The sequence below is a fragment of the Odocoileus virginianus genome, chromosome 7 (genome assembly GCF_023699985.2).
Source record: "Odocoileus virginianus isolate 20LAN1187 ecotype Illinois chromosome 7, Ovbor_1.2, whole genome shotgun sequence".
Classification (NCBI taxonomy): Eukaryota; Metazoa; Chordata; class Mammalia; order Artiodactyla; family Cervidae; genus Odocoileus; species Odocoileus virginianus.
This window is the reverse complement of record NC_069680.1, coordinates 48,436,228-48,463,994: the sequence shown is the minus strand read 5'-3', so window position 1 is coordinate 48,463,994 and position 27,767 is coordinate 48,436,228. Positions and strand designations below refer to the sequence as shown.

The 27,767-nt window shown below is 39.8% G+C and overlaps 1 protein-coding gene and 1 pseudogene across 3 annotated transcripts in view; both read right to left on the bottom strand.

Annotated features, from left to right (window-relative positions):
• BICC1 (BicC family RNA binding protein 1) overlaps positions 1 to 27,767 on the bottom strand; it is a 359,182-nt gene that overhangs the window by 47,256 nt on the left and 284,159 nt on the right. For all 3 annotated transcript variants that reach the window (XM_070470682.1, XM_070470681.1, XM_070470680.1), the window contains exons 4-10: positions 20,311 to 20,390; positions 9,639 to 9,797; positions 8,072 to 8,125; positions 7,086 to 7,280; positions 6,367 to 6,618; positions 2,818 to 2,949; positions 157 to 343 (exon numbers count right to left, since the gene is read on the bottom strand). In XM_070470682.1, coding sequence (XP_070326783.1) covers positions 157 to 343; positions 2,818 to 2,949; positions 6,367 to 6,618; positions 7,086 to 7,280; positions 8,072 to 8,125; positions 9,639 to 9,797; positions 20,311 to 20,390 — 1,059 coding nt within the window. The remainder of the gene's footprint in view (positions 1 to 156; positions 344 to 2,817; positions 2,950 to 6,366; positions 6,619 to 7,085; positions 7,281 to 8,071; positions 8,126 to 9,638; positions 9,798 to 20,310; positions 20,391 to 27,767) is intronic.
• Positions 10,623 to 11,541, bottom strand: LOC139036047 (large ribosomal subunit protein eL6 pseudogene; annotated as a pseudogene).

Below are 27,767 nucleotides of genomic sequence, written 5' to 3'. Positions count from 1 at the left end.
ATAGATTGATTCGAGTTGTATTGCTTTTTACCTGATCATAGGACCTGAAGAAGGAAAAAAGAGCCTCTAAAAGGTAGCCCCAAACAATAGAAAGAAAGGGAACTGGATAAGCAATCCTCCAGTGACTGAGAAGGGCTGTAATAATAAATTTTATACCTAGTCCAGTGAGTCCGAGGCCTGCAGAAGCTAAGATATCCAGGCTGGGACATGCCAGGCCGGCAGGGCACGACGCTGGGGACGGGCTGGTTGCTATGGAAACCCCACTGCTTTCAAGTCCGAGGAGACATTTCCTTGCTTCATACATATTTAAGGCATTTCGCTCAACACTTTTCACAATCACAGACTATGAAAACACATAATGAGAAAGAAAAAAGTGGCACACAAGTAGTCTACAATGAATTGGGGAAGGGGGTGAGAAAATGAGTATGATAATAAGAATTCCACTCAGGGTAGGGATTAATGCTGCCTTAAAGTCAACTTCAAATTCTAACCACTTATTTCCTAAGTTTACTCCTTTTGGTAAAAGCATAAAAAGTTAATTACCACTTACTCGGTGTGTCCTACATCCCAGGCACTGTGATGGAAGCTGTACAAATACTCTAATTCCTGCAGAGCGTTATGGGGTAAAATTATTATTCGTGTTCAGTGAAGACAAGGGCCTTACCCAACGTCACAGTGCAGCTGCCGGGGGGCAGCTAGAGGAACATAGGTCCGTCTGTCTCTACAGCCCATTCTTGTTCACATCCTCTTGTCTTTATAGTAAAGCTTCCCCCATTTATCGCATCTTTTAAAACTCAAATTTGCCACCACAGATAGACTGCACAGTAATGGGCATCCACATTTGACATTTACCGTCTACCAGTTAACTAACGGACATGGAGGTACCACTCTTCCTCACTGATGACGTATCTATGGCAGCTTATGGCAAAATAAATTCCCAAACAGTAAATCTTTTTTTCCTCAATGGACTCATCTAGAGAATTGGAAATTTGAACCCACGGGGGAAAGACTCCAATGGAAAATAAAGAAAATGTGTGGGTAACAAAGCAGTTAAAGCAGTGGTCAGCCTGGAGGCCAGCGAGGCACAGTGAAAAAGCTCTGGGATGCTGCAAGCTTTCAGACTCTCATTTACCGTTTTAGCTGACCTCTGCTCACCTCTTGCTGAAGTCCAGAACTCTTCCTGGGCCTGTCCATCTTTACACGCAAAGTCTCTTCTGTCTGCACCTTTCCATCCTAGTGCTACCTACAGTAACTCTAGTCAACTCAGATTAGTCAAATACGAAGCTTCACAACACATAAAGTTAACATCCTATTCTCTAATTTTAAACTCAATATAGCAAGCTCATTTAGAATCAATCCTATCTTTTCATTTAAAGTTTTCTTTGAGGAAGGCATGATTTTTTTTCTCATGTTGGACACTGACTACCACATTATTTGCATACATACACATATATAACAATACATATTTTTATATATGTACCATATGCATATATGATAAAATTCCTAGTTTAGAAATTTTAAAAATGGAAGGCATGACTGTTTGGTGTTTTATCTGCGATAATAAAAATATATGTTATCACTTAGTATATGTTGTTGTGTAAGTTGTTTTTTTTCACATTTAAAAAAATTTATCTATTTTTAATTGAAGGATAATTGCTTTACAGTATTGGGTTGGTTTCTGCCAAACACCAACATGAATCAGCCATAGGCATACCCATGTCCCCTCCCTCCTGAACATCCCTCCCCAACCCACCCTCTAGGTCATCACAGAGCCCTGGTTTGAGTTCCCTGAGTCACATGGCAAATTCCCACTGTCTATTTTACATATGGTAATGTATGTTTCCATGTTACTCGCTCCATACATCCCACCCTCTCCTTCCTCCCCCTCCAACCATGTGCATAAGTCTGTTCTCTATGTCTGCATCTCCATTGCTGTTCTGCAAATAGGTTCATCAGTACTATCTTTCTAGATTTCATATATGCATTAGTAGATGATATTTGTTTTCCTCTTTCTGACTTACTTTATCAACTTGCTCTTTTTATTCAACACCACTCTTGTCGATTGACTTCTGATACAAAGGTTTCATCAGCACGTATGACTAGAAATAGAATCGCTGGTGGTAGAATATCAGTGTTTTTGTGATCAAATGATCACAAACTACTTTTAAAGTGCTTGGGCCAATTTATCCAGTTTAATGCAGGAACATTTCTCTTTCCTCATATCCTTACCAGCACTTAATATCATCAGACCTATCCCATTAAATTTTTGACAGCACGTGTAATTACTGAAATTTTGCAACATCTTAAAAGAGAAGCTCCAAGAAAGCTGAACTAGGGACACTTTATTATTTGAAGTATTTATGAAAGTGAATGGGCACCTATTCTTCAAACCTCCAGGGCTAGCACAGTGGCTCACAAGTAGTAAACAAACCAAGCATTTTTAAAACTGCTTTGGATCTGTACACACATACATGTGGACATAACACAATATTTAACCTTACCAACTCTGTGGCAACTTAGTAAAGCTTAAAGTTACCAGATTGCAAATTAAGAAAAAAAAAGTTTCTTTCCCATATATGTAATTAAAATAATGGTCACAAATAGCCTCCAAAAACCAACACATATATAAAGAAAATGATCAATGATGAATGCTGTTACAAATTTGCCATTATATAAAGTAAAATATAATATGTAACAGTGACTATTATATAGAATATTAAGTGCCATGTATATGCAGATATTCATTTATATGAAAACCACACTATATTGAATGTGATATGATACTTGGTTCTCTTTGGGCCCAAACGCTGAACCCACCTTGCTCGGCTGTTTCGGCTTTGGTTTAATACTGATGAAGACATCGAGTTGTTCCATCAGCTGAGCAATGAACTGTGGATCGACTTCAATTTCTTCCTTCATATCAAACATCAGCACAAGGGGAAGACAACCCTAGAAAATGCCACAGTGGAAGGTGTGGGAGGTAAAACACTATTTGTTTATACATTCAATAATTTAACATGCCTGCAGATAATGCAACATTTTATAGATTTAAAGAAGAAATCCTTTTGCTGAATCCCTTTGCTGAGTCCCTTTGTTGTCCACCAGAAACTATCACGCTGTTAGTCAGCTATATCCCAATACAAAATAAAAAGTTTAATTAAAAAAGAATAAATGCAAGTGTCGAAGCTAAATTATATACCTTCACATAACTTAGAAGGCTGGTGTAGAAATATTGAGGGGTAGAAACTATCTTTTGGATGACGGAAATAAGTGTCTTGTGTTTCTCTTTCTGGCCATGAATTTTTTCTTACCTGCTCTCCACCTTGGAAAAATTCTTCCATTCTCTGACTTCAGCTTTGTTGGTGGTGCCAGAAACTATATTCTCAACTACATGAAGGGTAGTGATCTTGTGGTCTGGCTCAAAGACTTACAGTGGAGGCTTTTTACTGTCTCCTGAATGAAGTCTAAACATGTATCAGAATTTTAAAATCTCCACATTTCCACCCAGCTTTGCTTGTACAGTCACAGGTCTCTCTGTGTATGTCTGCCCCTTCTCCAAACTACACTAACCTATTGACAGTCTTTGCAATAGAATCTGTTCCTCAGTATCTTGACTCATCACAAGGCTTCTTTGCCAACCCAAGTCCCACTTCTCCTTTGATGCAGCTCAAACCTTAACCTCCTTCCTGGAGTAAACTGCTGCTGCTGCTAAGTCGCGTCAGTCGTGTCCGACTCTGTGCGACCCCATAGATGGCAGCCCACCAGGCTCCATTCTCCAGGCAAGAACACTGGAGTAGGTTGCCATTTCCTTCTCCAATGCATGAAAGTGAAAAGTGAAAGTGAAGTCGCTCAGTCGTGTCTGACTCTTAGTGACCCCATGGACTGCAGCCTACCAGGCTCCTCTGTCCTTGGGATTTTCCAGGCGAGAGTACTGGAGTGGGCGCCACTGACTTCTCTGGTGTAAACTGCTACTATCACCCTTTCCTGTAACTGTCTCACTCTTCAGCATAGCAGGGCTGAGCACTTGTGCTTTTTCTCTGATTCTTTCTTCCTGGCTCCTAATCTACTGAGTATAGAAACCACATCCCACATTTTTTGTGATGCACAGATTGATGGGTTTGTACATAAGTACTGGAAGTAGTTACTGTCAAACAGAACAGAATTAAAAAGAAATCACCATGTTCCATTTCTCTTCTGGATAAGAGATGTTTATAAGGATGTTGCTATAAAAAACGGCGATACTATTTCAAATTTAAGTTAAAGCCTTTTAATTTCTCTCTCAATCTTTCATTATTGTGCAATAATAATAATATGTCTCATTGCATACCTGTATTTTTGTCACGTATGCAGGTTAGGAAGCAACAGTTAGAACTGGACATGGAACAACAGACTGGTTCCAAATAGGAAAAGGAGTATATCAAAGCTGTATATTGTCACCCTGCTTATTTAACTTATATGCAGAGTACATCATGAGAAATGCTGGGTTGGATGATGCACAAGCTGGAATCAAGATTGCCAGGAGAAATATCAATAACCTCAGATATGCAGATGACACCACCCTCATGGCAGAAAGTGAAGAATAACTAAAGAGCCTCATGATGAAAGTGAAAGAGGAGAGTGGAAAAGTTGGCTTAAAATGCAACATTCAGAAAACTAAGATCATGGAACCTGGTCCCATCACATCATGGGAAATAGATGGGGAAACAGTGGAAACAGTGTCAGACTTTATTTTTCTGGGCTCCAAAATCACTGCAGATGGTGATTGCAGCCATGAAATTAAGACGCTTACTCCTTGGGAGAAAAGTTATGAGCAACCTAGATAGCATATTAAAAAGCAGAGACATTACTTTGCCAACAAAGGTCCATCTAGTCAAGGCTATGGTTTTTCCAGTGGTCATGTATGGATGTGAGAGTTGGACTGTGAAGAAAGCTGAGTGCCAAAGAATTGATGCTTTTGAACTGTGGTGTTAGGGAAGACTCTTGAGAGTCCCTTGGGCTGCAAGGAGATCCAACCAGTCCATCCTAAAGCAGATCAGTCCTGGGTGTTCATTGGAAGAATTGATGTTGAAGCTGAAACTCCAATACTTTGGCCACCTGATGTGAAGAGCTAACTCTTGGGAAAAGACCCTGATGCTGGGAGGGATTGAGGGCAGGAGAAGGGGACGACAAAGGATGAGATGGTTGGATGGCATCACCGACTCAATGGACATGAGTTTGGGTGGACTCCAGGAGTTGGTGATGGACAGGGAGGCCTGGCATGCTGTGGTTCATGGGGTCACAGAGTCGGACACAACTGAGCGACTGAACTGAACTGATACTGATGAGCACAGTATGAATACGAATTCATAACTGTGCTGATCGCTTGAAAATTCACTGAATTCAAAATAATATCTAAAGAACTTGAAAAGTATGAAAAAAGAAAGTATGAAAAGTAATCATAATAATCCTTGGATACAAATATGCTAACTATCAGTATATTAAAAGTAGCCTAAATAAGCTTAGCTAAAAAAAAAAATATCATTCACAATGAAATTAATTTCTTAAAATCATATATCATAATTCTTAGTGATTATAACAAGTTTTCATCTGTCAGAGGAAGGGAATCAACAATACAAATCTGGATTTTCTGAAAGCTTCTCAAAAACAGATTCTGCAACTTAATAACAGTAAAGGTCATGCCTGAAGCTTATGGATTCAAATGTCACTAAAGGTCTAGCCAGAATGGAGAATATAATGGTATTTTTTAATAAGGACACATGGTATGTCAGTCCATTTTGTTACTATATATCAACCTACACACTGGGTTTTTGATAAATATAGGAAAGATAGAATGAATATTATAAACTGAAAGCAGTACTAAAGTTTGTAACTTATTTTCTTTCAATTCATGACATTCAAATCACGGCTCAAATACTATGGCAGTTTTAAAATGGTATGAGAGATTTATGAAATGTTCAAATGTTTCATGCTACCAAAATTTATTATCTTTGAGGGTAGGGTAAAATTTTAAATTTATTAATTGTTAGTTGCTCTGTTTTTTTGTGATGTTTTTTGTCAAACACAAACTAACGCTAAATGTCAAATAAAAATAACCTTCCACAAAATATAGCCAATTATTTCCATGTAACCTCTTCAGTTGTTTAAATTTTTTAAAACGTACTGCAAGAGAATTACCCACAAAATGAAATTAAATCTGGGAGGCACTGTGAACCTTATTCTTTTATTTTCTTTTACCAAGAAACTTCCTTATTTGTCCAGAATTCCAAAGTGCTTCCATAAATACCACATTGCTACAGTATGTGCAGCAACATACACTGTACCCAAAGAGATTAAAAAAAACTGTACCATTAATTTCAGTAAACCTACCATGAGATATTGCCTTGCAAGACAGACAGACTCAATGGTGCCCTGGAGGTAGACGGTGGATTTCTTTTGTGGATTACTGGGATCAGGAAAGTGGATCTGAGCACCCGTTCTCTGCATGATATGTTTGATGTTGCTTCCATTTCGACCCATCATAAAGAGATGATGCTGAGCTGCAATATCCAGTTGCGTGCTCACGGGGATAGCTGACGCCAAGCTCCCAGCGAGATGTTCCAAAAGCATGGCCGTTCCTTCCTAGGAGAAAAGGTGGGAGAGAAACAGTCCCATGTGATAGCCGTCCACACTGAAGGGAGAGGTTCTACCGTGCTTCTGACAGCTATGGAAAAATTCAACATGTCCTAAAAGCCAGAATATGGGGCCTTCCCTGGTGGTCCAGTGGTTAATAATCTGCCTTCCAGTGCAGGGGATGCAGGTTTGATCCCTGGTCAGGGAATTTAGATTCCACGTGTGGAGCGGCAACCAAGCCCATGTGCTAGCAACCAGAGAAGCCCACACGCCACAACAAAGGATCCACATGCTACAACTACAACCCAACACAGCCAAATAAACAAATATTTTTAAAATAAATAAATAAAAATGGGAACCAGAATGTAATATGAGAAAAAAAAACTCCAGAAAATGAATTTGTCTTAAAATCCTTCAAAAATAGAACTCACATGCTTCATACGCCTACAGCGCTTGGAATGACCTATGCCGCTCACCTTCACAGCGCTCGTGTTACTCTGAGACCCCCGTATTATCACTGTAGCACCGTACATCCGGGACCGCTGTTTAAACGACACTGAAATGTTGTACATTTGTGATATGTGCTGAATAGAGGGGGAATTAGGATCAGGCACTGGTTGAAGAATTCCAGCAATTGGCAGCTCAAACATCAGCACCAAAGGAAGCAGCTCCTAAAACGAAATCATAGAACCCAGAGCAGATAGTCAGGTCATTGCAAATTTACTGAAAGTGAAAATGTTAGTCACTCAGTCATGTCTGGCACTTTGCAACTCCAAGGACTGCAGTCCGCCAGGCTCCTCTGTCCATGGAATTCTCAAGGCAAGAATACTGGAGTGGGCAGCCATGCCCTCCTCCAGGGAATCTTTTGAACCCAGGGATAAAACCCGGGTCTCGTGTATTTCAGGCAGATTCTTTACATTCTAAGCCACTAGGGAAGCCCATTCATTTAGAGATATGTGTAATTCATTCATTCTTTTCTCAAGATGGGATTTTTCTCAAGATGAGGGCAGATATATATATATATACACACACATACGTATAGATTATTTACTTCACTGTGCAGTAGACTAACACAACATTGTAAAGCAATCATCCTTCAATAATTTAAGATTTTTTAAAAAACATAATGCTTTTATTATAGCCATAAGCTTAGGTAGGCTATCTGAAGTTTTTAAATGGAAGGAGACTTCTGCAAAACATGAGTTTATAACTCGAATTGCCTGTGGCACTTCTCCTCAGGTGTCTTTTTGATCATTTCAAAACCATCAGAGCAACAGAACCAGGTAAAATTCAGACCATCTCTAAAAAGCATCTTCGAGACATTAAAACAACTTTCATCACTCTTTCCTACATGTTGAACACATGATCTGGTTATAAATTGATAAATTACAATATTTTTATTGCTTTATAATGCCAACATCACTGACATTGCTTTATAGTACAAAAAAGAATCAATACTTACCCGAATTCTAACTCGGGCAGATTCTACTCCTGCTGGTTGTCCTGCTATAGATACCTGCAAAAAAAAACCCCACAGATTTATTGTTCTTGAATCCACATCCACTTTCTCAGTTATCCACTCCCTCACTACTCAAAAGTGTCATCCAGGATAAAAGAGCATCGTGCAGCATTGTCTTTATCTTGGAGTTTGTTAATAATGAAGGATCTCAGGCACCAACCCAGACCTACTTGATCAGAATCTGCATTTTAACAAGCTCTGGTGATCTGTGTCAGTTGATCAACATTACCTCCTGGACTTACCTAAAACCTCCCAGCCTACAGGGGCCTCCCACCCACTTCCTATTTTCTTGGGAAACATTTTCTTGTGTCCACTGCATTTTCCCCCTTTTGTTTAAACTCTTTGCACATGAGATGGGCATCAATGTGCAATGCTACTGCCATACTATGTTCACAAAGTAATGAACTACTTACATGCTGGTTGGCAAAAAACACTGTTGCTCCAGCAGCCCTTTCTCAGGATCTTCTAGGCTTTCCTATGATTCATCAATTGAGGAATCACTCTTGGCATTAGGGCGAGAGGGTGGGGCTCCAGGACAGCACTCTTGTGGGTCATGCCCACACCATGTCGTCAGGTAATTACTGCTCCTGCTTTTTCCCATGGCTTTCTATCTAGTTCCTTGTCTATATATGCTGCTGTCACCATCAGTCCCCACAGGGAAAAGACTGTGTCTTACTCATATTTGTGGCCAACACAGTTTCTCTGTTATTGAGTTGCTAAATTGTGTCTAACTCTTTGCAACCTCGTGGACTGGAGCCCACCAAGCTCCTCAGTCCATGGGATTCCCTAGACAAGAATACTAGAGTCGGTTGCCATTTCCTCCTCCAGGGGATCTTCCCAAGCTAGGAATCAGATTGAACCCAGGTCTCCTGCCCTGCCAAGGGTGTTCTTTACCCCTGAGCCACCCAGGTTCTAATATCGTGATTAGAGGAGAGAAAACTTCCAAATTATACAAAGAACACTATCTGCTCTTCAAGTACGGACAGCATTTTGATGTAGACGCATGAGCTCCATTTATTTCCAAATCCAAGAACTAGAAAAAAGGAAAAACGGAGCGGGGCATAAAACAGAGACATATTTCAGCCAATGTGAGAAGTCAGACACTTGCACATCGCCTCTCAGAAGGTGACCTGGGGTAGCCTGGAGGAGCATTTGTGTGATGCTGCAGACAGAATCCCAGCTATCAACAGGTGCCTGCAGGCGAGCTTTCAGGTCCTTTCCTAACTCACATGCCTTCTGAGCCTTTCTGGAAGGATTTTATTTAATGTTGTCATGACAACCTTCCCTCTCTTCTACCAACCATTTAGAGATCAAGAATTTAAGGCCAATCTACAATGCATCTCCTGAAAAAAGCTGAACACTTTCAATCTCCTTAGAGGGGGACATAAAATCTATACTACCCACCATCTTCACAAGTACTCTTTTGTTCTCATCGCCCCCAAAAGATGCACACACAGGAAATCCAAACTTTAATCTGCCCCATAAAACGTCACGTGAAAAGTCCCATCACCTGGTTGCTTTTTTCTGCTTGATTATTCCTGTTGGAGTCTGGGAAGTGGATGTGGCATCCTGTTTCTTCCATCACCTTTTTAATATTGTTGCCCCCTTTGCCGATTACATGAGAATGTTCTGTGTGTGAGACATCCATCTTCAAGGTGACCCGATTGCTCTATGTGGAAATAACGTATTATTTCTTGATGTATGAAAAAGGAAAGAACAATTCATAAAAAGACACGTTTACCCCAAGGGAACAGGATTAACAAAAAGTGACCCAGTGAAAGTTCTTACAGATTTCTTAAGATCATCTTGATCTATTTTTCATTTTTATCTATCTATCCTTGCTCATAAAAACTGTTTCATTTAAAGAAAAATCTATCAGAAGAAATAGGAAGATATACTCTTTACCAAGATAATTTTTTTGGACAGTAGTATTCAAGTCAAATTAGTTACAATTACAAATAGATATTATTCATGAAAATGAATTCAAATAACTGAAAAACAGGTGAAAAAACTGCAAGAGTGAATAAATGTATGTTAGTAGAAACATTGAACAATGACAGAAAACTAGAAACAAAAATAAAGCTCAAAACTGAATAAAAAGTATTTACAAACATTTTCACAACTTCTCTATCACTGTATGTCAAACTTTACAAAATAGTTAAACTATTCTTGCAGGTAAGAAGAGTGAGGAAGAAATCACAAAGTATACATCTCCAGGAGTAAAATGCTTAAGTAAACCAGTACAGAGTATAAGATTAACTATACTAAAGGCAAATGTAAAATTTTAAGACACAATGAATAATTATAGGCAGACTGCAATTCATGTATTTAATTTAGGGAAAAATAGTGCCATAAAATTATAAAGACTAACATGAAATGTTTTCTCATTTATAAAATTGATATTAAAATTCTTCAGTCCTTACAAAGTAAAATTAAAAAGTCAAAATACAGCAAGGTTTTTTTTTTTTTTAAATGGACAAGTTATTTAATTAGGTTCTTTGCAAGAAGTTCAGAATACTACATTGTGAGGATATATTCCATCTGTGAGAGCAAACACAGAGCGGAGGTAGCCCTGGAGCTGATGGACAGCTTTGATTCTTCACAGAATTTGTGAGCCCACAGCTTTCGGATCAACCTCGCGCTGCTCTGTGATCTCGTATTTCTCTCTCTGTGTCGAAGATCTCACCCTCTTGGTGTCTCGGCTTACGCAGCTTCTTCTTCTTGAAGTAAGTGTCAGTGAGATGTTCTGGGATTTTCACACCACTGATGTCGATTTTGGTGGAGGTGGCAATGACAAATTTCTGGTGTGTTCTACGCAGAGGAACTCGATTGAGGGAGAGAGGCCCAGTCACAAGTAGCAAGCCACTGCCCAGCTGCTTCAGGAAAACGACCCTCTTGCCTCTGTGGCGCCCCGTGAGGATGATCAGAACGGTCCCAGGAGTGATGCTGGCACGCATCTTCCTCACGTGCTTACTGAACTGTTTCTTGCTGTGACTCAACAGTTTCCGAGGCACATCTTCAGTAGGGTAATATCTAGGCATTTTGCGAAGTTTGACCACTCGGGTACCACCATTCTTGTCACCACCAACTGGTTTTGTGACAGTAGCAAGGACCCGAACCTTCTTTTTCTTTTCGACCTTGGATTTAGCTGCTGAATACTTTCTCTTGTACAGGGCCTTTCTGGAGTACACGGCTGATCGGGAATATCTGCCAATTCCTCTGACCAGGACAGGGTTTCGGCTGCAGTGGGGCTTCCCCTTCTTAACTTTCTTCACCACTTTCACCTTTTTAGCCTTGTTGACAGCATCAGCCTTCTTCTTGGCTTCAGGTTTTCTCTCCTTAGTATCTGGCTTCTCAGCCTTTTTACCCGCCATCTTGCAAGATGGGAAAGAGAACTTTACAGCAAGGTTCTAAAAAGATCAGTAGTTGTACACTTTCTGAATCCTTAAATTTTAAAATTAGATCCATTAAATACTTTGGTTTTTAAACTTAGTTATTTTAGTTAACCACTAAAAAAGAAAAAGGGGGTAGAGGAGATAAGATGGTGGAGGAATAGGACGGGGAGACCACTTTCTCCCCCACAAATTCATCAAAAGGACAATTGAACACTGAGCAAACTCCACAAAACAACCTCTGATCGCTAGCAGAGGACATCAGGCACCCAGAAAAGAGGCCACTGTCTTCGAAAGGAGGTAGGACAAAATATAAAAGATGAAAAGGAGACAAAAGAGTTAGGGGCGGAGATCTGTCCCAGGAAGGGAGTCTTAATAGAGGAAGTTTCCAAACACCAGGAAACCCTCTCACCGGCGGGTCTGGGGGAAGTTTTCGAATCTCGGAGGGCAACCTAACCAGGAGGAAAAATAAATAAAACCCACAGATTACAAGCCTAAAAGCAACTCCCAGCAGAAAAGTACCCCAGACACTCACATCCGCCACCAGCAAGTGGGGGCTGAACGGAGAGGAGCGGGTGGCATTGCTTAGTGTAAAGACCGGGCCTGAATGCCCTGAGGGCAAACAGAGGGAACTAACGTGAGATAGCAAATTAAACTGTGGGATAGCAAGACAGAGAGAGAATTAACCTGTAAAAAGCCCTAACCTAACGCACAGCCAGCCCGTTCTCAGAAAAAAGGACAGAGAAGAGCTAGCCGGCTGCGGACCGGCCCATCCCCCGCCAGAGGCAGGAGGCAGGGGGGAGGCAGGCGCCAGCCAGAGGCGAAAAGGGGCAAACTCAGCCCCAGAGACTGCATCCCCTACCAAACTGCAAACAGGGCTCCAGTTTCTAACCAAAGACTTCCTGAGATTCTGGATGGTTGACATTCGCTGGGAGGGTCGCAGGCAGAGATCAGCTCCCAGAAGAGACACAAGGCGCACTGAACCTCCGCACCTGGAAACTGAGGCTGGGACGGGAGGGGAGAAGTCGCACTGCACCTGAAGAGAGTGCGCTCGGTAAGCTCCCGGTCACCTGAGCTGCTCGGATGGGGGAAGGCGCAAAACGCAGGCCCAACTGAGTCTGCGCCTTTGTGGAGTACCCGAGAACCTGAACCTGAGCCGCTTGGGCCTGGGAAGTGCACGCAACTCAGGGCCCGCTCCCTGGAGAGCAGCCTGGAGCCTGAGCAGTGTAGACGGGGAAAGCACACAGGCGGCGAGCGGGGCAAACCCAGTGTGGCCGGAACACTGCGAGCGCTCCCCACACACGCCAGAGATGTTTGTCTGCAGGGCCCCTCCCTCCCCACGGAACGACTGAACAAGCGAACCTAAACAAGAGACCACCTGCGCCCGCTTCTGTCAGGGCGGAAATTAGACATGTAGAGACCTGCAAACAAAAGCCAAATAAATGAAGGGAACCGCTTTAGAAGTGACAGGTGCAACAGATTAAAATCCCTGTAGTTAACGCCAACTACACTGGAAGGGGCCTACAGATATTGAGAAGTGTAAGCTGGAAAAAGGAACTATCTGAAACTGAACTGAACCCACATTGCCCGCAACAGCTCCAGAGAAATTCCTGGATATTTTTACATTATTATATTTTTTAATTAAAAAAATTTTTTTATTCCTCTATTACTCCTTAATTTTCATTTTTATAACCCACTATAACCTTGAAAAAAAAAGAACCCTATTTTTAAAGTGACCTTCATATATATTTCTTAAATTTTGTGTTTTTGTTTTTTTAATATTGTATTTTTAAGAGTCTAACCTCTACTCTAGATTTTTAATCTTTGTTTTTCAGTATTTGTTATCAATTTTGGACATTTAAGAATCCAATCTTCACTACCCATTTTTACTCAGGAGTGTGATTACTGGTTTGATTACTCGCTCCCCCTTTTGACTCTCCTTTTTCTCCCCCAGATAACCTCCATTTCCTCCCTCCCCCTTCTCTTCTCAGTCCAATTCTGTGAATCTCTGTGGGTGTTCTGGGCTGCAGAGAACACTTAGAGAACAGAGTACTGCCTAGATCTGTCTCTCTCCTCTTGAGTCCCCCTTTTTCTCCTCCTGCTCACCTCTATCTCCTCCCTCCCTCTCCCCTTCTTCATGTAACTCTGTGAACCTCTCTGGGTGTCCCTCACTGTGCAGAAACTTTTCACCACTAACCTAGAAGTTTTATTATCAGTGCTGTATGGATGGAGAAGTCTTGAGGCTACTGGAAGAATAAGACTGAAATCCAGAGGCAGGAGGCTTAAGCCCAAAACCTGAGAACACCAGAGAACTCCTGACTACAGGGGACATTAAGTAATAAGAGATCATCCAAAAGCCTCCGTACCTACACTGAAACCAACCACCACCCAAGAGCCAATAAGTTCCAGAGCAAGACATACCTCCAGCAACGCAGGAACATAGCCCTGAGTGTCAACATACAGGCTGCCCAAAGTCACACCAAACCCATACACTCATCTCAAAACTCACTACTGGACACTCCATTGCACTCCAGAGAGAAGAAATCCAGCTCCACCCACCAGAACACAGACGCAAGCTTCCCTAACCAGGAAACCTTGACAAGCCAATCGTCCAACCTCACCCATGGGGAGAAACCTCCACAATAAAAAGGAACCAGACTACCAGAATACAGAAAGGCCACCCCAAACACAGCAATCTAAATAAGATGAAAAGGCAGAGAAATACCCAGCAGGTAAAGGAACATGAAAAATGCCCACCAAGCCAAACAAAAGAGGAGGAGATAGGGAATCTACCTGAAAAAGAATTCAGAATAATGAGAATAAAAAGGATCCAAAATCTTGAAAACAAAATGGAGTTACAGATAAATAGCCAGGATTGAGAACATGCAAGAAATCTTTAACAACGACCTAGAGGAAATAAAAAAGAGTCAATTAAAAATGAATAATGCAATAAATGAGATTAAAAACACTCTGGAGGGAACCAACAGTAGAATAATGGAGGCAGAAGATAGGATAAGTGAGGTAGAAGATAAAATGGTGGAAATAAATGAAGCAGAGAGGAAAACAGAAAAAAGAATCAAAAGAAATGAGGACAACCTCAGGGACCTCTGGGACAATGTGAAACGCCCCAACATTCGAATCATAGGAGTCCCAGAAGAAGAAGATAAAAAGAAAGGCCATGAGAAAATACTCGAGGAGATAATAGCTGAAAACTTCCCTAAAGTGGGGAAGGAAATAGTCACACAAGTCCAAGAAACTCAGAGAGTCCCAAACAGGATAAACCCAAGGCGAAACACCCCAAGACACATATTAGTCAAATTAACAAAGATCAAACACAAAGAACAAATATTAAAAGCAGCAAGGGAGAAACAACAAATAACACACAAGGGGATTCCCATAAGGATAACAGCTGATCTATCAATAGAAACTCTTCAGGCCAGAAGGGAATGGCAGGACATACTTAAAGTAATGAAAGAGAATAAGCTACAACCCAGATTACTCTACCCAGCAAGGATCTCATTCAGAGATGAAGGAGAATTCAAAAGCTTTACAGACAAGCAAAAGCTGAGAGAATTCAGCACCACCAAACCAGCTCTTCAACAAATGCTAAAGGATCTTCTCTAGACAGGAAACACAGAAAGGTTGTATAAACACGAACCCAAAACAACAAAGTAAATGGCAACAGGACCTTACTTATCAATAATTACCATAAATGTAAATGGGTTGAATGCCCCAACCAAAAGACAAATACTGGCTGAATGGATACAAAAGCAAGACCCCTATATATGCTGTCTACAAGAGACCCACCTCAAAACAAGGGACACATACAGACTGAAAGTGAAGGGCTGGAAAAAAATATTTCACGCAAACGGAGACCAAAAGAAAGCAGGAGTCGCAATACTCATATCAGATAAAATAGACTATAAAATAAAGGATGTGAAAAGAGACAAAGAAGGACACTACATAATGATCAAAGGATCAATCCAAGAAGAAGATACAACAATTATAAATATATATGCACCCAACATAGGAGCACCGCAATATGTAAGGCAAATGCTAACAACCATGAAAGGGGAAATTAACAATAACACAATAATAGTAGGAAACTTTAATACTCCACTCACACCTATCGATACATCAACTAAACAGAAAAGGAACAAGGAAACACAAACTTTAAATGAAACAATGGAACAGCTAGACCTAATTGATATCTATAGGACATTTCACCCCAAAACAATCAATTTCACCTTTTTCTCAAGTGCACACGGAACCTTCTCCAGAATAGATCACATCCTTGGCCATAAATCTAGCCTTGGTAAATTCAGAAAAAATGAAATCATTCCAGTCATCTTTTCTGACCACAATGCAGTAAGATTAGATCTCAATTACAGGAAAAAAAAAAGCTATTAAAAATTCAAACATATGAAAAAAAAATTCAAACATATGGAAGCGTGTGATTTACACACTTCTGAATAACCAACACATCATAAAAGAAATCAAAAAAGAACTAAAAATATGCATAGAAACAAATGAAAATGAAAACACAACAACCCAAAACCTATGGGATACTGGAAAAGCAGTGCTAAGGGGAAGGCTCATATCTATACAGGCATACCTCAAGAAACAAGAAAAAAAGTCAAATAAATAACCTAACTCTACACCTAAAGCAACTAGAGAAGAAAGAAATGAAGAACCCCAGGGTTAGTAGAAGGAAAGAAATCTTAAAAATTGGGGCAGAAATATATGCAAAAGAAACAAAAGAGACCATAGCAAAAATCAACAAAGCTAAAAGCTGATGTTTTGAAAAGATAAATAAAATTGACAAACTGTTAGCCAGACTCATCAAGAAACAAAGGGAGAAGAACCAAATCAACAAAATTAGAAATGAAAATGGAGAGATCACAACAGACAACACTGAAATACAAAGGATCATAAGAGACTACTACCACCAGCTATATGCCAATAAAATGGACAACTTGGAAGAAATGGATAAATTCTTAGAAAAGTATAACTTTCCAAAACTGAACAGGAAGAAATAGATCTTAACAGACCCATTACAAGCACAGAAATCAAAATTGTAATCAGAAATTTCCAGCAAACAAAAGCCCAGGACCAGAACGCTTCACAGCTGAATTCTACCAAAAATTTAGAGAAGAGCTAACACCTATCTTACTCAAACTCTTCCAGAAAATTGCAGAAGAAGGTAAACTTCCAAACTCACTCTATGAGGCCACCATCACCGTAATACCAAAACCAGGCAAAGATGCCACAAAAAAAGAAAACTACAGGCCAATATCACTGATGAACACAGATGCAAAAATCCTTAACAAGATTCTAGCAAACAGAATCCAACAACATATTAAAAAGATCATACATCATGACCAAGGGGGCTTTATCCCAGGAATGCAAGGATTCTTTAATATCTGCAAATCAATCAGTGTAATACACCACATTAACAAATTGAAAGATAAAAACCATATGATTATCTCAATAGATGCAGAAAAAGCCTTTGACAAAATTCAACATCCATTTATGGTTAAAACTCTCCAGAAAGCAGGAATAGAAGGAACATACCTCAACATAGTAAAGTCTATATATGACAAACCCATAGCAAACATTATCGTCAATGGTAAAAAATTGAAACCATTTCCCCTAAAGACAGGAACAAGACAAGGGTGCCCACTCTCACCACTACTATTCAACATAGTGTTGGAAGTGTTGGCCACAGCAATTTGAGCAGAAAAAGAAATAAAAGGAATCCAGATAGGAAAAGAAGAAGTGAAACTCACTGTTTGCAGAAGACATGATCCTCTACTTAGAAAACCCTAAAGACTCTACCAGAAAATTACTAGAGCTAATCAATGAATATTGTAAAGTTGCAGGATATAAAATTAACACACAGAAATCCCTTGCATTCCTATACACTAATAATGAGAAAACAGAAAGAGAAATTAAGGAAACAATACCATTCACCATTGCAACAAAAAGAATAAAATACTTAGGTGTATATCTCCCTAAAGGAACAAAAGACCTATATATAGAAAACTAAATCAAAGAGGACACAAACAGATGGAGAAACATACCGTGTTCATGGATTGGAAGAATCAATATTGTCAAAATGAGTATACTACCCAAAGCAATCTATAGATTCAACGCAATCCCTATCAAGCTACCAACAGTATTTTTCACAGAACTAGAACAAATAATTTCACAATTTGTATGGAAATACAAAAAACCTCGAATAGCCAAAGCAATCTTGAGAAAGAAGAATGGAACTGGAGGAATCAACCTGGCTGACTTCAAGCTCTACTACAAAGCCACAGTCATCAAGACAGTATGGTACTGGCACAAAGACAGAAACATAGATCAATGGAACAAAAAAGAAAGCCCAGAGATAAATTCACATACCTATGGACACCTCATCTTCAACAAAGGAGGCAAGGATATACAATGGAAAAAAAGACAACCTCTTTAACAAGTGGAGATGGGAAAACTGGTCAACCACTTGTAAAAGAAAGAAACTAGAACACTTTCTAACACCATAAACAAAAATAAATTCAAAATGTATTAAAGGTCTAAATGTAAGACCAGAAACTATAAAGCTCCTAGAGGAGAACATAGGCAAAACACTCTCCGACATAAATCATAGCAAGATCCTTTGTGATCCACCTCCCAGAATATTGGAAATAAAAGCAAAAATAAAAAACTGGGACCTAATTAAACTTAAAAGCTTTTGCACAACAAAGAAAACTATAATCGAGGTGAAAAGACAGCCCTCAGAATAGGAGAAAATAATAGCAAAAGAAGCACCAAAGGATTAATAGCAAAAATATACAAGCAACACCTGCAGCTCAATTCCAGAAAAATAAATGACTCAATCAAAAAAATGGGCCAAAGATCTAAACAGATATTTCTCCAAAGAAGACATACAGATGGCTAACAAACACATGAAAAGATGCTCAACATCACTCATTATCAGAGAAATGCAAATCAAAACCACAATGAGGTAACATTACACGCCAGTCAGAGTGGCTGCTATCCAAAAGTCTACAAGCAATAAATGCTGGAGAGGGTGTGGAGAAAAGGGAACCCTCTTAAACTGTTGGTGGGAACGCAAACTAGTACAGCCACTATGGAGAACAGTGTGGAGATCCCTTAAAAAACTGGAAATAGAACTGCCATCCCACTCCTGGGCATACACACATACACATACACATACAGCAATCCCACTGCTGGGCATACACACTGAGGAAACCAGATCTGAAAGAGACACATGTACCCCAATGTTCATCGCAGCACTGTTTATAATAGCCAGGACATGGAAGCAACCTAGATGCCCATCAGCAGACGAATGGATAAGAAAGCTGTGGTACATATACAGAGTGGAATATTACTCGGCCATTAAAAAGAATACATTTGAGTCAATTCTAATGAGATGGATGAAACTGGAGCCCTTTATACAGAGTGAAGAAAGATAAACACCAATACAGTATACTAACATATATATGGAATTTAGAAAGATGGTAGCCATAACCCAACATGCAAGACAGAAAAAGAGACACAGATGTATAGAACAGACTTTTGGACTCTATGGGAGAAGGCGAGGGTGGGATGATCTGAGAGAATAGCATCGAAACATGTATATTATCAAGTGTGAAACAGATCGCCAGTCCAGGTTGGATCCATGAGACAAGTGCTCGGGCCTGGTGCACTGGGATGACCCAGAGGGATGGTATGTGGAGGGAGGTGGGAGGGGGGTTCAGGATGGGGAACACATGTAAATTCATGGCTGATTCATGTCAATGTATGGCAAAAACCACTACAATACTGTAAAGTAATTAGCCTCCAACTAATAAAAAAATGAAAAAAGATAACCTTTTTTGGATATTGCAAAATTTTTAATAATTATAGGATGGATAATTATTTTCTTAAAAAATACAACAGCAACAAAAACGAACAAAAAAATACGGAGGAAGAGATTAGATATAATTTCAATGAAATACTAGATGGCAAAAATACTGGTTAAGGACCAGACAGACTGGATTTGAACCCCACCTCCCCACTCATCAGCTATTATATCCTGTGTAAATTCCCTAATATCTCTTTCCTGAGTTTGTTAGGAGGATTGAACAAATTAATATTTGTAAATGATGTACCTAAGTGCCTGGCATAGAGTAAGTGATTTAGAAGCGTTTATTAAAATAAATTCACAGAAACAAGTATATATTTTTAAATATTTTCATTTCTCTATTATCTTTCTCTACAGGTACACTTGTAGAGAGAGAGAACATACCAGACACATTGTCAGATTTCATGCCATCACACACACAGTGCTATACAAAACACAATTTTGGTTTCCCACTGATGTTATAATAGCGAATTTTGTAAATTCTTGCAATCTTTATTACTTGCTCTATATTAATCAAGATGAGTGTCTATTTCTGAAGATGGCATATAAACACATATGCACTTATACATAAACACATATACACATATACATATTATGTATTTAAGCATATATATATATATGTATATATATATATATATATATATATATATATAGAGAGAGAGAGAGAGAGAGAGAGAGAAAGTATTATTCAATTACCCAACCTGAGAGAACCTATGCAAATCTGAAACATTTACATCCATTGTAGAATCACGTGCTTATTTTAAAACCCGCCATTACTTTCTCCTGGTTTTTCTTCTCCAAATGTTTCTTTCATAACAGCATGAAGTAGCCCTTTGCAGAGACAAGGTTCTGACATCTGAGTGTCTTTAACATTCACTTACTTTTGTGTCTAAGACAGACATGATCATTTCCTTGGCTTCCTTAACATCTTCTTTCTTTCCAGAAACCTTAATATGGGGATCTGTAAGAAATCAAGGAAAAAGAGCTCATATGAAACCCCTAAGCTCTGTTTTAAAACTTATGTTACAATATAAGAAAAATCGATTCCATGATACATTCAATATTTGATTCATGCTAGATGTGTTGTCACTGTAATAGAAACAGAAATATGTAAAATACTCAAACTGTGCATTTATCTATGCTTTTTTTCCTTCTGAACACTGGCTAACTTATTTAACTTTAAGTTTAATTACAAAATAAGTATATCATATAATTATTTTTTAAACAAGTGAGGAGTCTATATGTTCAATTTATTACTTCATCTCTTGGTACATTCCAGGCCCTGTTCTAAAGGCTTGAAATGCACTGAATCATTCAATCTACACCATGGTTTGCTTTTTTCTTTTTTAACTACCAGTATTGTAAAGCAATTTCTTTATATAGTGAATATACTGCCTATTTTAAATTTCAGTGGTGACATCTCTAAAAATAATCCCACAATGAAGTACCACTTCACAGTACAATAGTTAAAATGAAACAGACAGTAATAAGTGTTGTACACCACAATTTCGTGAGGTTGTCTGCAAAGGAAACTGAGGCACAGAGCAGTTTAGCAACTTGGCCCAGAAAACCATTCAGGGGATGTTTATTACAATCCAGTGTCTTCCAACTCTGGATCCATACTTTAAATAATGTGACCATTTAGGAGATATTCTTATTGGCCAAAGCTGACAGGAAAAAAACAATCTTCATTCAGGGATATTTCATATTTGTTAAGAATTAGTACTAAGTAAGTGACTAAGTATACACTATGTCTGCAGGAAACCACTCATTCATTCAGTAAAGATTTTCTGAACCTCTACTACGCTTCTCCAACAGTCTCACATTTTCAGTGTAGGGGGTGCTGGTTCGATGCCTGGTGGTGGAACTAATATCCTATACGCCACGGTCAAAAAAAGAAAGCCATCTGTCCACATGGACCTTATAGACTTGTGCAGGGAGGTAAAAATCAGTCAAATAAATAAACAATCTAGTATATTAGATGTAAAGAGCCTCTTGAAAGTGAAAGAAAAAAGTGAAAAGGCTGGCTTTTCTCAACGTTCAGAAAATTAATATCATGGTATCTGATCCCACCACTTTATGGCAAATAGGTGGATAAAAAATGAAAACAGTGACAGACCTTATTATCCTGGTCTCTAAAATCACTGCGGATGGTGACTGCAGCCATGATATTCAAAGACACTTGGTCGTTGGAGGAAAAGCTATGACAAACCTACACAGCATATTAAAAAGCATATTAAAAAGTTGCACTCCACCTTCTTTATGACACAAATCTCACATCTGTAATGACTACTGGAAATGTCATAGTTTTGATTAGATGGCCCTTTGTTGCCAGACTGATGACTCTTTAATATGCTGTGTAGGTTGTCATAGCTTTTCCTCAAAGGAGCAAGTGTCTTTGAATATCATGGCTGCAGTAACCAGCCACAGTGATTTTGGTGCCCAAGAAAATAAAGTCTGCCATTGTTTCCATTTTTTCCCCACCTATCTGCCATGAAATGCGTTCTTCCAAACCAGGATAAACTAGGATAAGCAAAATGACTCACTGTAGATTTTACCAAACTACATGTATTTCCTCATATTGTGATTTAACCCTCCCATCTCCACCTCACAGTCATCAAGGCCATGATTCATCAGTCCAGTTCAGTTCAGACACTCAGGCATATCCAACTCTGTGACCCCATGGACTGCATTACACCAGGCTTCCCTGTCTATCACCAATTCCTGAAGCTTGTTCAAACTCAGGTCCATCAAATTGGTGACACCATCCAATCATGTCACTCTTTCGACCACTTCTCCTTCTGCCTTCAATCTTTCCCAGCATCAGGATCTTTTCGAATGAGTCAGTTCTTCATATCAGGTGGCCAAATTATTGGAGTTTCAGCTTCAGCATCAATCCTTCCAATGAACACCCAGGACTGATTTCCTTTAGGATGGACTGGTTGGATCTCCTTGCAGTCCAAGGGACTCTCAAGAGTCTTCTCCAACACCACAGTTCAAAAGCATCAATTCTTCAGCACTCAGCTTTCATTATAGTCCAACTCTCATATCCATACATGACTAATGGAAAAACCATAGCTTTGACTAGATGGACCTTTGTCGGCAAAGTACTATTTCTCCTTTTTAACATGCTGTCTAGGTTTGTCATAGCTTTCCTTACGAAGAGCAAGCATGATTTAACTTCATGGTTGCAGTCAGCATCTGCAGTGATTTTCAAGTCCAAGAAACTAAAGTCTGTCACTGTTTCCATTGTTTCCCCATCTATTTACCATGAAGTGATAGGACCGGATGACATGATCTTAGTTTTCTGAATGTGAGTTTTAAGTCAGATTTTTCACTCTCCTCTTTCACTTTCTTCAGGCTCTTTAGTTCCTCTTCACTTTCTGCCATAAGGGTGGTGTCATCTGCATATCTGAGGTCACTGATATTCTTCCGGCAATCTTGATTCCAGCTTGTGTTTCATCCAGCCCAGCATTTCTCATTATGTACTCTGCATATAAGTTAAATAAGCAGGGTGACAGTATACAGTCTTGACGTACTCTTTTCCTGATTTGGAACCAGTATGTTGTTCCATGTCCAGTTCTAATTGCTGCTTCTTGACCTGCATACAGATTTCTCCAGAGGCAGGTCAGGTGGTCTGGTATTCCCATCTCTTTAGGATGGGAATTTTCCACAGTTTGTTGTGATCTACACAGTCAAAGCTTTGGCATAATCAATAAAGCAAAAGTAGATGTTTTTATGGAATTCTCTTGCTTTTCTATGATCCAACAGATGTTGGCAATTTGATCTCTGGTTCCTCTGGCGTTTCTAATTCCACCTTGAACATATGGAAGTTCATGGTTCACATACTGCTGAAGCCCGACCTGGAAAATTTGCAGCATTACTTTGCTAGCATGGGAGACGAGTGCAATTGTTTGGTAGTTTGAACATTCTTTGGCATTGCCTTTCCATGGGATTGGAATGAAAACTGACCTTTCCCAGTCCTGTGGCCACTGCTGAGTTTTCCAAATTTGCTGACATATTGAATGCAGTACTTTCATAGCATCATCTTTCAGGATTTGAAATAGCTCAACTGGAATTCCATCACCTCTACTAGCTTTCTTTGTAGTGATGCTTCCTAAGGCGCACTTGACTTCACATTCCAGGATGTCTGGCTCTAGGTGAGTGTGAGTGATCACACCCTCATGATTATCTGGGTCGTGAAGATCTTTTTTATACAGTTCTTCTGTGTTTTCTTGCCACATCTTCTTAATATCTTCTGCTCCTGTTAGGTCCATACCATTTCAGTCCTTTACTGTGCCCATCTTTGCATGAAATGTTTGTTCCCTTGGTATCTCTAATTTTCTTGAAGAGATCTCTAGTCTTTCCCATTCTGTTGCTTTCCTCTATTTCTTTGCACTGATCACTGAGGAAGGCTTTCTTAGCTCTCCTTGCTATTCTTTGGAACTCTGCATTCAGATGCGTATAATCTTTCCTTTTCTCCTTTACCTTTCACTTCTCTTCTTTACTCAGTTATTTGTAAGGCCTCCTAAGACAGCCATTTTGCCTTTTTGCATTTATTTTTCTTGGGGATGGTCTTCATCATTGCCTCCTGTACAATGTCACAAACCTCCATCCATAGTTCTTTAGGCACTCTGTCTATCAGATCTAATTCCTTGAATCTATTTGTTCTTCCACTGTATAATCATAAGGGATTTGATTTAGGTCATACTTGAATGGGCTAGTGGTTTTTCCTACTTTGTCCAATTTAAGTCTGAATTTGGCAATAAGGAGTTCATGATCTGAGCCACAGTCAGCTCCTGGTCTTGTTTCTGCTGACAGGAAAGAGCTTCTCCATCTTTGGTTGCAAAGAATATAATCAATCTGATTTCGGTGTTGACCATCTGGTGATGTCCATGTGTACAGTCTTCTTTTGTGTTGTTGGAAGAGGATGTTTTCTATGGCCAGTGTGTTCTCTTGTCAAAACTCTGTTAGCCTTTGCCCTGCTTCCTTCTGTACTCCAAGGCCAAATTTGCCTGTTGCTCCAGGTATCTCTTTACTTTTTACTCTTGCATTCCAGTCCAATATGATGATATGGACATCTTTTTTGTTTGTTAGCTCTAGAAGGCCTTGTAGGTCTTCACAGAACCATTCACCTTCAGCTTCTTCAGCATTACCGGTCACGGCATAGACTTGGATTATTGTGATATTGAATGGCTTGCCTTGGAAACAAAGTTCACTCTGTCATTTTTGAGATTGCGCCCAAGTACTGCATTTCGGACTCTTTTGTTGACTATGAGGGCTACTCCATCTCTTCTAAGGGATTCTTGCCCACAGTAGCAGATTTAATGGTCATCTGAATTAAATTCACCCATTCTAGTCCATTTTAGTTCGCTGATTCCTGAAATATCAATATTCACTCTTTACATCTCCTGTTTGACCACTTCTAATTTACCTTGATTCATGGACCTAACATTCCAGGTTCCTATGCAATATTGCTCTTTACAGCATCGGACTTTACTGCCATCACCAGTTACATCCACAACCAGGTGGTGTTTTCACTTTGGCTCCATCTCTTTATTCTTTCTAGAGTTACCTTTCTCCACTGATCTCCAGTAGCATATTGGGCACCAACCGACCTGGGGTGTTCATCTTTCAGTGTCCTATATTTTTGCCTTTTTCTACTGTTCATGGGTTCTCAAGGCAAGAATACTGATGTGGTTTGTCATTCCCTTCTCCAGTGGACCACGTTTTAACTCTCCACCATTACCCGTCTATCTTTGGTGACCCTACACGGCATGGCTCATAGTTTCACTGAGTTTCAGATTCATAAGGTGTGACTGAAAGAGAAGGAGATAGAGAAACGGAAGGACAGAAAGGAGGAGGAAACCATTTTCTAAAGTTCCCCACCCTCAGACCAGGATGAAGCAATCCTAATCAGCAAGAGTACACAGGGAGCTTCAGAGCCTAGGAATGAATCTGGCCTCCCAGGGAGACCTCCCAGCAGCTGGCTTCAATCTGAATCAGTGCCCACACTCCAGCCCCTCTCTCTCCCCAGACTGTGCCTCCTACTGGCTGCCCTGGGCTCAGCACCTCTCCTCAGCCTGTTCTCTAATCCCCCCCTCTGACAGATGCCCTGTCAAAGGGATGTTGTGAAGATTAAAGACCTCAATGTTGGTTAAAACTTTCTAAAATCTGTAAGTATCAGGTTCTGACAAAATGTGGTCCGCTAGAGAAGGAAATGGCGAACCACTTCAGTATTCCTGCCTTGAGAACTCCATGAACAGTAGGATAATGCAAAAACACAGGACACTGAAAGATGAACTCCCCAAGCTGGTAGGTGCCCAATATGCTACTGGAGACCAGTGGAGAAATATTTCCAGAAAGAATGAAGAGATGGATCCAAACCAAAAACAACACCCATTTGTGGATGTGACTGGTGATTGAAGCAAGATCCAATGCTGCAAAGAGTAATATTGCATAGGAACCTGGACTGTTAGGTCCATGAATCAAGGCAAATTGGAAGTGATCAAAAAGGAGATGGCAAGAGTGAACATCGACATTTTAGGAATCAGCGAACTAAAATGGACTGGAATGAGTGAATTTAATTCAGATGACCATCAAATCTACTACTGTGGGCAAGAATCCCTTAGAAGAAATGGAGTAGCCCTCATAGTCAAAAAAAAACAGTCCGATATGCAGTACATAGATGCAGTCTCAAAAACAACAGAATGACTTCTGTTCCTCTCTAAGGCAAACCGTTCAATATCATAGTAATCCAAGTCTATGCCCTGACCAGTAATGCTGAAGAAGTTGAAGTTGAACTGTTCTATGAAGACCTACAAGACCTTCTAGAATTAATACCCCAAAAAGATGTCATTTTCATTAGACGGGACTGGAATGCAAAAGTAGGAAGTCAAGAAACACCTGGAGTAACAGGCAAATTTGGCCTTGGAGTACAGAATGAAGTAGGGCAAAGGCTAATGGAGTTCTGCAAGACAATACACTGGTCATAGCAAACACCCTCTTCCAACAACACAAGAGAAGACTCTACACATGGACATCACCAGATGGTCAACACCGAAATCAGACTGATCATATTCTTTGCAACCAAAGATGGAGAAGCTCTATACAGTCAGCAAAAACAAGACCAGGAGCTGACTGTGGCTCAGATAATGAACTCCTTATTGCCAAATTCAGACTTAAATTGAACAAAGTAGGAAAAACCACTAGACTATTCAGGTATGACCTAAATCAAATCCCTAACAATTATATAGTGGGAGAAATAGATTTAAGGGACTAGATCTGATAGACAGAGTGCCTGAAGAACAATGGATGGAGGTTCATGACACTGTACAGGAGGCAGTGATGAAGACCATCCCCAAGAAAAATAAATGCAAAAAGGCAAAATGGCTGTCTGAGGAGGCCTTACAAATAGCTGTGAAAAGAAGAGAAGCCAAAAGCAAAGGAGAAAAGGAAAGATATACCCATCTGAATGCAGAGTTCCAAAGAATAGCAAGGAGACCTAAGAAAGCCTTCCTCAGTGATCAATGCAAAGAAATAGAGGAAAGCAACAGAATGGGAAAGACTAGAGATCTCTTCAAGAAAATTAGAGATACCAAGGGAATAAACATTTCATGCAAAGATGGACACAGACAAAGGACTGAAATGGTATGGACCTAACAGGAGCAGAAGATATTAAGAAGATGTGGCAAGAAAACACAGAAGAACTGTATAAAAAAGATCTTCACGACCCAGATAATCACGATAGTGTGATATCTCACCTAGAGCCAGACATCCTGGAATGTGAAGTCAAGTGCGCCTTAGGAAGCATCACTATGAACAAAGCTAGTAGAGGTGATGGAATTCCATTAGAGCTATTTCAAATCTTATAAGCTGATGCTGTGAAAGTGCTATACTCAATATGCCAGCAAATTTGGAAAACTCAGCAGTGGCCACAGGACTGGGAAAGGTCAGTTTTCATTCCAATCCCATAGAAAGGCAATGCCAAAGAATGCAAACTACCGCACAATTGCACTCATCTCACATGCTAGGCAAGTAATACTCAAAATCCTCCAAGCCAGGTTTCAACAATACACGAACCGTGAACTTCCAAATGTTCAAGCTGGTTTTAGAAAAGGCAGAGGAACCAGAGAACAAATTGCCAACATCCGCTGGATCATCAAAAAAGCAAGAGAGTTCCAGAAAAACATCTATTTCTGCTTTATTGATGTCAAAGCCTTTGACTGTGTGGATCACAATAAACTGTGGAAAATTCTGAAAGAGATGGGAATACCAGACCACCTGACCTGCCTCCTGAGAAATCTGTATGCAGGTCAGGAAGCAACAGTTAGAACTG